Below are 13,678 nucleotides of genomic sequence, written 5' to 3' on the forward strand. Positions count from 1 at the left end.
ATGGCCTGAAAATTATTGATGGAAATGTGTACATAATAGACACTTAAACACTTTTATCATAAAATATCGAAATAAAAACACATCCTAAATTCAGCATTGTTTATAAAATTCAAAAAATCAACCAGATATTTAAAACTGGGCTATCTTAAATCTATTAAACTTAAAATGAACAATAAAATAAAAATAGACTTTTAAATTAAATAAACATTAACTCGGAGATCAACTATGCAAGTAACTTATTAAAAATAAAAATAATTCAGTTCGTTCTTCCGATATTTTTTTTAATAACATTCGTAGGTGGGCTATCTTAGGGATACTGAAAATTGACACATACTCTGAAATCTATAATAATATAGATAAGTATTTAGTTTAAATATAAACAAATCAGTCTCCTGCCTTTATTTGAGCGTACTTACACTCCTAACAAAAAAACTTATTTAATAAAAAACAAATAGAAATCTAAAAGGAAAAACAATGTAAAAAGTGAATTTACTTATTAACTTAAGGAGATCTTTAATTACACTCTGGACATATGAATTGCTCCTCATCCTCTTTGGTTAAACCCACACAGTCTTCGTGATACCACATTTGGCACTGTTTGCATTGGCGCATATCAGCAAGTCTATCCACTTTGCACCCATGACAATACCAATCATGTTTTTTGGGTATTTTAGGTTCTTTCCTCTTTGTTGCTTTTGTCAATTTCTTATGTTCATTCTGTCGTGTTTCTTTCGTTACTTTTTTGAGTTCGGTACCTTCTTTCTTGTTTTGCTCTTTTCTTCTTTTATTAGAGTCATTCGGTTGTATTCCTTCTTGTCTTTGGTTTCTTGTAAGTTGCAAATTTTTACTAGAATCCATATAACTTGGTCGTCTGCTAGATTTTGTTTGTTTGGTTGTTTTTAAATTGTTCTTCGCCGTTTTTTCTTTAACAGTATTAAATAAATCTTTGGTAATTTTCTGGCCTATATAATTGATCGCCTTTCTTCTCGGTTGATTTTTAATAATAGCAAAATTAGGAGTGGGGATTTGTTTGTGGAATGGTGACTTTTCAGCTTTTCTTTTTAGTTTTGATACTGGCAAATTATCTTCTGAATCATCGGATTGAATCTTTTTATGCTCAGAGAGGGATGGGAGTTTCCTGCGGTCTGGATTTAAATTCTCTTCATCTGATTCAGAAGATGAGGTATAAATATTAAAACGTTTTGAAGTATACTTAATTTTCATAAGACTAGCATCAAGATCCTCATTTTCAGATAAATCAGGCGTACTAGAATCTAAACGCGGCAAAGGTTGCATATTAACGCCAGAGGTAGTAGGAACAGACGAACAAAACTCTGTACTTCTATTATTTTTCTCCAAAAGCGGTAGTCTCTCAACCTGTTCTTGATTTTCCAAGTCGACTAAGTTTAATTCTTCAGAAGAGGAGCTGTAATCAACTAATTTTCTGACAAGAGTCGGAGATTTTGGATTTGATTCAACAAAGTTATTTGCATGATTTGGGAATACATCATCGTGAATTAAAATAGATGGTGATAAATTTCTCTCGTCTTCTTCGTGAAAATTCTTATTAGAATGATTGTCGCAGCTTTGGTACGGAACAGAATTTCTGGAATTGAAATCAGAAACTGAATCAGGGATTCTTGAGACACTTGACAACTGTGGATCCGGCAATAGCGTAAGTACTGAAGGTGCATACGCTTCTTCAGGAATTGCACTGGGATCGTACGGGAAGAGGCCGGTAGCTCTAAACCCACTGATTATATTTTCTTTAGTCATGCACTTAGACCAAACTTTTGTAAAAATTTTCGTAAAACGCGCTTTTGTTAGCTTACGTTCTGGATGCTGATATGCATACAACAAAACTTCCTCGTCCCAAAAATGTTCGTACGACTTATTAACAGCTTTGTCAAGCGGTTGTAGCTCATGTGACGTATTTGATGGTAAGCAATACAGCACAATATTATGGGCATCAGCAGCGTCAACGATTCTTGCGTCTAAATGCGAAGAGGCTCCATCAAAAATTAGTAGGCATTTTCCTGGAGTTTTGTTCTGTCCCAGATGGTGTATAAAATCAACAAAAAGCTCGGTCGTCATACTGCCCTTTGGGGCCATTTTCACCAAACTACCAGGTGGCAAATTGTCAGAAAATTCTGGTCTCAACCTCTTGCCTTTAAACAAGATCATTGGTGGCACAGTGTTTCCGGTCGCACTAACACACATAGCAATGGTGACATTTTCGGCGTGCTCTTGACTCACGAAGTGCACTCTTTTAGTCCCTTTTGCTGCAAAAACTTTCTGTTGGTGGTGCAGTGTTAGGCGACAACCCTTTTCATCTATGTTATAAAGGCGTTCCGGGTGGTTGGAAATATCTAACTCATCATAGATATCTTTAATAGCTTCAAAATGTTTTGCAACAATAGGCTTGTTGAGTTTTTGTGCTCTTGCGGGATTTAACAACTGAGCCTTTCGCAGTGAAATTTCTGGATTGCGTTTGACAAAATTTTTTAGCCATTTTTTTCCCGCAATATTCTTTGCATCATTAAAACGATTTGGTACATTATTTGCTTTACAAAATTCGTAAGCCTGCTTACGAACAATTTTGGGAGTTAATGGCATTCCTACCTGAGACAACCTAACAATCCTTTTACATAAATCCTTTTCTTGCGATTTACTAAGAATGGGGACACGACCAGTTATCTTCTTCGTGGAACCAGATTTTATGTGGTTTCTTAATGTTCGTCTTGGTATGCCATATGTTTCAGCAGCTTTTCGCTGTGACATTTGACAGCTATTTACTGCTTGAAGGGCAGATTTTAACTGTGTCTCTGTCCATTCCCCACGCCGTTTTTTAGATGGAGGCTCCATTTAAATCTACGATAAAAAATAGAATACTTAAAACAAAAAGAATAACATTCATTAACTCTGTTAGTATGAAAAAGCAAATTCCATAGTTGTCAAACCAAAATTAAGCTAAATTTTCGTATTTTTTTTTTAATTATACGGATATCACATGTCCAAGGTTTTTAAATTAGAAAAGGAACTAAAAAAATATCAAGTAAGTATTATTAAATGTTAGGCAAACTATTTTTAATAATCCTTGAAAGGCCCGGGCTATGTTTGGGAAACATATAGAGGGCCATGATAGGAACCTACACCCATGTTCAGTATAATCTCGTGAAAATGCAAGAAAAGGAAATAAAATTATAACACTTACCTGTAATTCGATGATAAATAAATTAAATATGAAGTTTCACAGCTTAAAACGAAGTGATTTGCTTTAAATTTGCTAATTTTTAAAAAAGTTTATTCATCGGAGGTTATAAAACGTGTATCATTTTGATATAACGAAGCAAACTGTCATCTATCTTCAAAATGGCGGCGCTCTGAACACGAAACGCACTTGCACTTTAGTCTATGATAATAGTTACTTAAACCCGCGAAATTATAAATGTTTTGAATAATTTTAACTGTATTTTTTTAAAAGTGGGCCATCTTAAGGGCCGGGCTATCTTCGGCGACACTACCTTAGTACAATACTTTAGGTATCTTATAGAACTGGTGTCAGCCCTATTCTATCCACTTCCAGGCGATGACGCACTTACGGGCACTACCGTATAACTAGATAATAATTAATGTATAAAAAGAAAAAAAAACGTTAAATTATATATTTTAAATTTTTTGGTGGTGATTTACAAACGCATATTAAATTTTAATACATATATAATAATTTTATTATAGAACTGGATACATCAAGGTTACGCTTTGACGATAGAGGTCATTTGCCAAAAAAAAATTAAATCTAATATGATTTGTTTTAATAATGGTGGATATCCACACGACTCCGCCCGCTACCTTCAACTCGCGGTCATCGAATTATTACGCAGAATCCCTAAATTTTCGGATTAGGTTAAAGTACTAGAATGAAAGATGCTACGCACTCCATTTTTGTATTGTCAATATCTGGCTTATTCTCTTATAAATGATTAAATATTTATCAGTATAAGTACCTATATTACGGTAGGTACCTACACTAAAGCAATAAAAATAATGTATACAAAAACAAATTTATTCAGGCCAATATACGAAATACTCAGATTTATGTTCATCGGTAACGTGCAATTGAATGTTATGCAATTTCGAACGTCTAGAAAGAATGTATAATTACCTGATCTAAAGAAATGCAGTTATTAGATTGTCTTGTCTATAAATTTATTGCACATTATGTTGCATAAAATTTTGCAATTCAGATTAGTTCGTGCTGTCTTTTTAGATTTAGTAACGGGACTTCCTCATTTTTGTAAGTTTTATTATAATAAATTGTTAGTGTGAGGAAATAAAATTGATGTAGGTAAAATTCGTTATTTAAAATATTATTTAAAACTTGTGTTAATGCGTACGATTTAAGCTTTCGGTTTTACTAACTATTTCGATGCAACTTCTGTGCTATACGCTGATCGTCTCTGTTACCAATGTTTATGTTTGAAGGTAGTAGAACCCTTTGTGGTTCGACTCCGGCGGCACCACCGCCACACCTATTTCTGCGTAATAACTGCAATGTAAGGCGCTGCTGTGTTCCGTTTTGAAGGGTGTGGTAAGGGAGACATACTTTTCCGAGGCGTTCCATCTTAGTCCTCAGCGATAGCGGCGCATCTGTGACCGACCTCAGGTAGGAATTTCTAATCCTATCTGGGTTTCATTACAGATATCCATGGCCAGCAGTAGCCACATACTATCAGGTGGACTGCATGTTAGTCTGCTACTCCTATATTACATAAAAAAAAATACAAAATATTATGCAAAATGTACTTAATTTACAATTTTTAAGATAAATTCATGCGTGTCTACGAACGAATCTTGGAAATTATTATTTTTTTTGGCGGCAGCTCTGATAGAGGGCTTTGTAGGGTAACATTAGCTATTTTTGATCCGTAAAATTTAGGGTTCCTATAATAAAAAGTAAAAATCTGTGTAGACAGTTAGTGGAATGTGCGAGGCCTGGGTCACATAATATCATCTTCAAAATTATTTTGCCATTTGAAAATATTTTGCAACAATTCCTCTTCACATTTTTGTTACATTGAACGTAATTTCAGCTACTTAAAGATACAGCGGACGGATTACGATACAAAATTACGACAATATGCACTTTAGAACAAAACAAAGCGTAACAAAAAAGTAATGAATCTTGATTCGCATTAAATCTTTATAACAGGTACATAAATACCTAAAGTAGGTAACCGAGCCGGAACTACAATTATTTTAACCAAATATGAAACCTGATTTTTCTATTAGATCATATTTATATTTAAACATTGGCTACAGTTGTCTGAAGAAAGAAATCAATAAAAGTAGTAAGTTCGCTTTTAAGTAAGATAGCGGTATCCTATTTACGAACTTTATTCAAAACCTCATATTGATATTAGCATTTTTCATAACATCTGTCTTCCGAGGTGTGAATTACATTTGCATTCGTCTGACAAGCACTTGCGAAACGTTATATCTATCGATTATCACACAACAGTTATCATTTAGTCTGCAGTAAAATCGTTAAAAACTATTCAAAATTAGAGGTCACCTTGCTTTTAATTCTTACAGATAAAAATGTGTGCATCAAGTCCTTGAAATGATAAACGTGAACACATGGATGTCATTAACTTTTAAGTGACTTGTTAGATGACTTCCTGATTATGCTTATTTGCCTAAAATATCTTTTTACAGTTACGTAGGCATAAGGCGACTATGGCTCCCTTTATTCCACAGAATTATGTAGGTATGTACCTAAGGGGAAACCTTCAAAAGGTACCCGGTGCCGTGGGAGCGACACGGGGTTATGTGGGACTTTTACCGCACTAAAACCCCCCCCGGTGGCCGTCCTCGGCGCTGCGTAGAGGACTCCGGGATCTCCAAAGGAACGCAACCGGAGTCCTCTCAGCGCACTGCCCCGTCGGGCTCCGCCCAGGTGAGTTTGTATCACCACACCGTCTGGTGTATACGACGGAATGCGACCACACATACCGCCGACCTTCCCGGGGTCGCTAGCCGGGCATTTCGAGCTCTCACTCTTGCCGCCCGCAACCCCGAAATCCCCTTTTAGTCGCCTCTTATGACAGGCAGGGGATACCGTAGTCCTATTCTGGTCCCGGAACTACAGGGACAATGTAGGTATGTACCTAAGAAGGTATTTTAAACGTAAATATTTAGAAAATGTTAGTAGCACACGTACATATAGTTCATCTGATATTAAATGTTCTTTTATTGCAGAGAACAACGCCAAATAGGATTCAAATTCTGCCTAAAGTCTACTATTGACAGGTTGCTATTCCGAAGGACTAAGTTGAAGCGCCTAATGTCTCTTCCTTATCACATTTATCAAAGTAGATTATAACAACCCTTGTCACTGTTGTTATAAGGCCGAAATCGTCGTGATGGTTCCAGTAAAAAAAACTACCAAGGATTTTATCACCTTTGTAAACGTTACATCGTGTCTTCAGCTTTGTATTCACTACTTTAATGGTCAACACAAATACAGACAGATACTTATCCTGTTTCTAAGGTTAAACGGATGTAAAGACAAAAGCTTAACACATTCTTGTCCTTGTGTGTATTGATAATGGAGTTATGCACAAGCGCATTACTGTTTTACGAATGAGAAGGATTTAGGTCAGCCCACCTCGCTGGTAAAGTCTGAGTTAACCAACTTCACATATTTTTGAGAACTATTGCTATTTTTTGCAACGTTTTATTTGCCGGAGCTAATGAGTCTGTATTCTGTAGTATGTATTCACTATTCATACAAGGTTATTTGTGTAATATAATAATGTAACAAAATATTAGGTATTAGTTATTGATTAATTTGATTCAATATTAATTTTCTTCTTTTTATAAAATCTAAAAATATTTTTTTTAAATAAAAGCTGTAAAGTCTTTTTCCGTTGATTAATTCATACAAGAGGGAAACAACAACACGGTGCGCAGATGATACCGCTATTCACAGCTTGTCTATAATCAAATAAGACTAATTAATTCTTATTCTGAATTTTAAGATGATTCCCAGGATTGACGAAAAACCAGTTTTGTTGCAGCTGCATAAATAAATTTAGTGTCGGCCTGACCTTCATTTGACAAATGCTTCAGTATGGCGAGTCACTCAACGGGTCATTCTCTGAGTTGTACTTAGCTTAACCTTGTTAAATTGGCATGACATAGGTCTAGTAATATAGCTTCTAACTTTTTAGGTGGTACGTTAGGTTCTGTTAAGTGTTAACATGTTTTTCTTTCACATGACCTATGTATACTTATTATTGAATAAAGAATCATCAGAACGACTTTCTTCGTGTAAGCATCTTACAGTCTCTTCTCAGAATCAAACGCATTAGGACATAGTCTTTCGTGCTGGTCAAGTGCCAATTTGAAGAGTTCACATAAATTTGAGTATTTTTTCAAAGAACTCTTACATATTATATGTAAATTAAAGCGAGTGAAGTATATAATACGGAATACGCCCATAACTTCAACAAACCACGTGCGTGCGTGTCTTTGGTGTGAATATCCATCGGTGAATCGACCGGACCTTTTAACTTTATTAACTCCTAAATTTAAATTTCATTAATCCGATCACTATCCTATGGTATACTGTTTCTTCATTGTGAGATTCCAGCTCTCTTTGACTATTTATAGGAATTGAAATAAGTAAGTAGTACGTGTTAAAGTTGCCCCAGAGTTAATTGTATCAGATGTTACTTTGCTGTAATCCATGCTTATAAGTTAGGATTCAAACTACTTGGCAACAAGCTACCAAATTGTATGATGGTACATATAACATTCTGCATGGTTTAAGGTAGAGTGCCTCAAACGTATACCATTTTTAGCAACTCGCACAATCATTACTGCTACAAGTACCTCTACTACATATTGATTATTACGGTGCATATATTGTTAAAGGACATATTGATTATTAGGAATTTCATTACGTGAACCCGATGTCGAACAAGTTTCGCTTACAACTAAATACCATACAACAGTTATATTAATTAGGTATTCATTAATTGAAGTAATTTCGATATTTAAAGATAAGATAATTATAGTATCTTTTCTAAATTGTTTTTGTAGGTATTAAGTATGCGATAAGTTAAGATTATTTCGAAAAAAACAGATTAAGTAACAGTTTAATTTTTTATTCATTTTATATCTTCTTACACTACTTCTAGAAGGATTGCATAACAAATTCGTAATAATGGGTAATTATTTACATTGTTAAAAGTTAATTAATACTTTGATATCTTATAGTATAAATTACATTGTAAGCGAATAGTGGATGTGTTATTACAATTTTAAATGCGTTTCAAGATTTTAGACACAATCGTGTGTAAAATCAATTTAATTCTTGAGTAAATATTGTAAAATCTTATGAAACGCGCCGTTAATTGAACGGCAATATACCAATAAATAACGCCTGATATTTAGACGTAATAATAATTACGTGTTTTCGTTTTAGTCCCATGGAACATAATAATCTAGCGTCAAAAGTAGGTCGATGGATGTGAATGCATCTGTGTTGTAATCAAAGTCCAAAAATGTGGTACATCTACCGTCGTATCTATTCACATACGAAAGTGCACTCTGGGTAAAGATTGCATCAACTTCCTCTTTTATACAATAAATGCACGGAAGCGGAGTTAAATTCGCGTCTTTTTAGCGTAATTGATTTAAAAGTTTTTTATTGTTTTCCCCACTTAGGGTTCGTACACAAAACTGCGATGCGACGTCGCATCGCAAAAATCTGCGAGCTCCCTCGACGCATCGCAAGAACTTGCGAATTGATTCGCATCGCACAGTGGTTGTTGTTGTTGGTCACCCTGAGAGACGCTACGCCGCACGATATCGCATCGCAGCAATTCGCATCGCAATTTTCTGCGTTGCGAATTCGCATCGCGTCGCATCGCAGTTTTGTGTTCGAGCCCTTAATCCGTCACCTATCTAATTTACCTACATAATTTTTGTTGTAAAGTCAATTTATTTGGAAACCTATTAACCTTTATGTACGTACTTATATTGTCTAACAAACTGGTTAGATTATTATGCCAAAAATCATGTTATTCAAATTTTATTGCACAGATAAATGTAATAGAAGAAATTTTATTACGCGTATCTCGTTAATTACCTAATCAATTAAAATAGTCAAAAACTTATTTGCACGCAAACTTCGCGTGGCCTTGGATATAACGAGAGGTTAAGTTTTGTAACATTATTCAATTTAACAGCTTTAGTGTGACATATTGACGTTAATGTTTAGTAATGGTTGCACATGGTTCTAGCAACTTGCGTGCAACTTATGCGCAATAGGTACCGCGCCATAGTACTGAGCTTTGAAATTGCTTTCTGTTTAATTTAATATATAATTGTCTGTTTAATCCTTGTGTTTAAAGCTCAGTAGCCTTCCGTTGTAACTTGTTATTAACCGACTTCCCGAAGAAGAGAGGTTATCTATCTATCTATCGAGACCTATTTTTTTTACCACGCTTGGGTTGTATGTATGTATGTATATAGAACAGAATCTTTGAACTCGATTTTTACCTACTTTGAACGATCCGATTAATTTAAAATTTTGAACAATTATCAAGAACCGATGACAATACACGATTTTAATAATTTTATGCCATTCTCCTCATCAGGATCGTAAGAAATCAGGATTAACGATTTTCCCTGTGCGATTTTAGCGTGGTTTTTAGTTTTTAAACTATAATTTATTTATATAACACATTAAAAGAGTATGAAGGTGTATCATTACGTTGGCCATTTACCATGATTACTCAGGTTTCGTATTTTTTACCCTGTTTTTTTTTGTTACCGAAAATATTTGTTAATTTAACATTTTTATTTTTATACATTTTTCATGAATTTATGTAAATGGCGCGGACGACACCAGGCAACAGACACTAAATCTTTGTCAACGAAGAGGTGAGAAAGTAAACGCTCAAATTCTTTTGTTTTGTAATACTTTATTATCGTAGCAGTAAGCTTAAGAACCTTTGTCTACTTACGACACTAAAATTATATGCTCGTAAAATAAATGGCTTCTATTTTATCACCTGTATTTAACATCACACCTACTTTGTAAGGATTAGCAATAACCGTGCTATTAGGGATGCAACGATACTTGGAAAATTCAATAATATCGACCCTAATATATCGATATTTTTATCGAACCATTTGCAACATGATATTTAAAATGTCGAAAAAATGTTAATATGAATAAATATTTGCTTCTGCATTGTTAATTTGATAATTTTCTATAGAAACAAATAGAATCGCGTATTAAAAGTTATCCTTAGTTATATTGTGAAAAATATAAATTATCAACATAAATCATGTTCTGTTAAAAAAAACGCTTTCTACACTCACAGCAACTCACTAGGTTTCCCTGTATCGTGGGCCCTATGGACATGGACACACACACACACACAGACAAATACACAGACACCCAGACCCAAAAACAGAAACCTAAATTCATAATTTAGAAATCTGACTGACCGGGGATCGAACCCGGGACCCTCTGCGCGTCAGACCGGTATGGTGACAGTTTCGCCAAGTGGGTTGTCAATACCCAGCCAGTATAATAACAGTAGGGGTGTTAAGATTAGTTACCGATATTTAAAACCATCGAAAATTTTGTTAATTTATATCTCGACGCGCAATCGTTTTTAACCGACTTCAAAAAAGGAGGAGGTTTCTCAATTCGACCGTATATATTTTTACTTTACGACAACATGTTAACTGTCATTGTAGTGACTTTAGTTACACAAGTGCCGTTCGTCAAGTGACTTGACATTCTCAATAAAAAGTTTGGACAATCGACTGTCGATTGTTATTAGTTCGCGCTTATCGTTTTACCACTTTTACCGAAGTTTATGTAACGAGTGTAACGACTGATCGAATGGCTAGACACTACAATTTAATGTTCCAAATAATAATTTTGTCTACAGATTCTTTATAATCAATATTATTTATAATCAATCATGTCAATTTCTTTTTTTTATTATGTATGTAAAGTATTTTTGGCTATGGATAAATTATGTAAGTATACATTTTATCTCAAACTTACGGAGCAAAGAAATTGCCATGGAAGGATATTGTAATGGAGTCCTTGACAATTAATGATCCTTGACAATTAAACTCGTGGAGTTGTTTTCACATAGGACACATTTTTTTTAAATTGGAACATCATATAGACTATTTATATTTAACGCCACCGCACATTGTATACTTTTCGCATAGATTAGTAAAGATTACTCACACCTAACAAGTAAACTTTTGACAATTGAAATTGTCACTGTCATCTATTTTCGTGTTTGAAAAATATAAAAAAAAATAGTTTTTAGATCATTTACGAACGAAACGATATTTCTACGCACTTTTTCTTCAATTTCGTGTTATTGCACCACTTAAATGCGCATGTCGGCATTGTTCCGCGTAAATGACACCATGACAGCCATTAAATGGCTGACAGAATTGTCAGCCGTTTAAGCCATTTAAGAGCTTCCTTCAATTAGATATCTGTACTTATATCTAGACTTTTTGTTTATTTTTTCTAGGTTATAAGTAATATGCTTTTTATACTAAATATTTGAATTAATGAGAAATATTACACAAGTGTCATCATAAATGCTTATGAACGTCAATCAAAAAATCGTTATTCATCCAGCGATTGCAAAATTGCACTTTAATGCGACTATCATTAGAGGAATTGAACGCAAATGTAGTGTATACCTAGAAAATGAAAGTTTTGAAAGTAAGTAAATGACACTATGCGTAATGCTTGTAATGTTTGTGACGTTTTCTTTTATTCAAAAGTAAGAGTACCTATAACTGGAATCTTAAAGTTCATGGCACTGATGTTGTAAACCTTTTATTTTATTTTTTTTCTTTTATCAGCAGTGTAGCATTGCTTACTGACTTTTATTTGTTTTAAGGTGTAAATAAGGCCAATTGGTGTCGCAAACTAAAGACAAGGGCATAATAAAAAAGATAGAGATGCATTAGCCATTTGCGTCCAATGCCAGGATAAGTCTTGTCGAATGTAAAATTACACATATTGTACACATATTGTCTATATGTGTGTGAGAACTCTTGGAGTTATTTGCTTTAAGCTCACGACATCGCATCTTTGCGCAGTTCATGATCCGCCGCGAAGACGGAAGAAAAACGCTGCGTGAGTTGTCACTTTGTGTTATTGGTGAATCCAGTGGTGAATTCATAAAAAATCTACACTAGTTGACCCGGCAAACGTTGCGTTGCCATATAAATAAAAAAATGTTAAGGGTGAACAATTCTTATCACTTAGGGGTATGAAAAATAGATAGTAGCCGATTCTCAGACCCACTGAATATGCATAAAATTTGGTGAAAATCGGTAAAGTCGTTTTGGAGGACTACGTTAACTAACACTGTGACACGAGAATTTTATATATAAGATATACTCGTACTTTACGATTATTTATGTGAGAACCTTTCTTTAACCGACTTCGTTTTCATGTATAAAATGTATGTAATAAAAGCCAGTCACCAGTTAACCCTGAAAGTTTTTGGGGTTGTGCAAGATTATGCAGTTTTTTTCTCTGTTACAAATATTATTTACATACTTCATATTCAACATCGTTCATAAGACAAGTTGCACCATTGTCAGTCACCGCTGTCAGTTTCAAATGTAGATTATTTTAATTATCGCAATGTAACGTTATTTCCTATACGGTTAGCATTAAACTTAAAATCGCGCCTGGCTTCAGTGGCGATTTTTGTTAAGTACATACCTACTTATCCTTTCTCATATAAAACTTTGTTTACTCCGAAGTACATACAGGGTTACTGATAATTCGATACATTCCCTTGGAGGGGTAAAAGTAGAGCTCATTTGCAATAGGTTTTGTCATTAAGTACCCTAGCCGATAGTGATTTGTTTTTGAGTTCAATTCAAGTTCAATTCAAGTTTTTGTGTTTTTATTTCTAAGTACCGATTTCAGACAAAAAATAAAATGCTCCTAAGTGAATGTCCTATTTTGATCCTATTTTTGTGCATAATCTTATACCTAACATCGCAACACTTCCTTAAAATGACAATACGCTATAGTAGTACCCTTAAACTTTACGTTATGGAGGTCAATTTGCTAGAGTTCAATAAAAACACCTTTATTACTTCCACTTCAGAGTGAATTTGGATAAAAAAGATGTATGGAATGTATTGTACAAATGATTAAAGTAATAGCCCTATTTCACTAGCTATCCAAAGTGCTACGAAATATTATGGTATTTTTTTAAATAAAAAAGTTATTAGCTAGAAACAACTACTCAGAACATCAGTAATTTTCGGATTCGCATACTGCACTAGAATCTTACTGTTCGCCACAGGTAAAGCACATTACCTTAGTTAACACTTTAAACTGTGTTATTGTTGTGATTGTCAATGTAGATAAAAGTTTTATGCCATTTTGGACGTACGTACAAAGTACGGCTAGGGTACTTAATGACAAACCCTATTGCAAATGAGCTCTACTTTTACCCCTCCAAGGGAATGTATCGAATAATCAGTAACCCTGTATATATAAAAATAATACCTACTCATACATTCACGAATAAATTTTAAAGTAGATATTTTAAAAATAGCCGTAAAGTGCGTGTGACTAACA

General features: G+C 34.2%; 2 protein-coding genes across 2 annotated transcripts in view; both read right to left on the reverse strand.

Annotated features, from left to right (window-relative positions):
* LOC140753208 (SEC14-like protein 2) overlaps window positions 1-13,678 on the reverse strand; it is a 52,896-nt gene that overhangs the window by 19,175 nt on the left and 20,043 nt on the right. The gene's annotated exons all lie outside the window — the stretch shown is intronic.
* LOC140753486 (uncharacterized) lies at window positions 129-3,525 on the reverse strand. Its single transcript, XM_073088118.1, has 2 exons — window positions 3,215-3,525; window positions 129-2,871 (listed from the first exon to the last, which is right to left on the reverse strand). The coding sequence occupies exon 2, from the start codon at window positions 2,863-2,865 to the stop codon at window positions 514-516; it is 2,352 nt and encodes a 783-aa protein (XP_072944219.1). The 5' UTR covers window positions 2,866-2,871; window positions 3,215-3,525; the 3' UTR covers window positions 129-513.

Source organism: Epargyreus clarus, unplaced genomic scaffold (assembly GCF_041222505.1).
Source record: "Epargyreus clarus isolate Ecla_fem2 unplaced genomic scaffold, WU_Ecla_fem_2.2 ptg000026l, whole genome shotgun sequence".
In the NCBI taxonomy this organism is placed as follows: domain Eukaryota; kingdom Metazoa; phylum Arthropoda; class Insecta; order Lepidoptera; family Hesperiidae; genus Epargyreus; species Epargyreus clarus.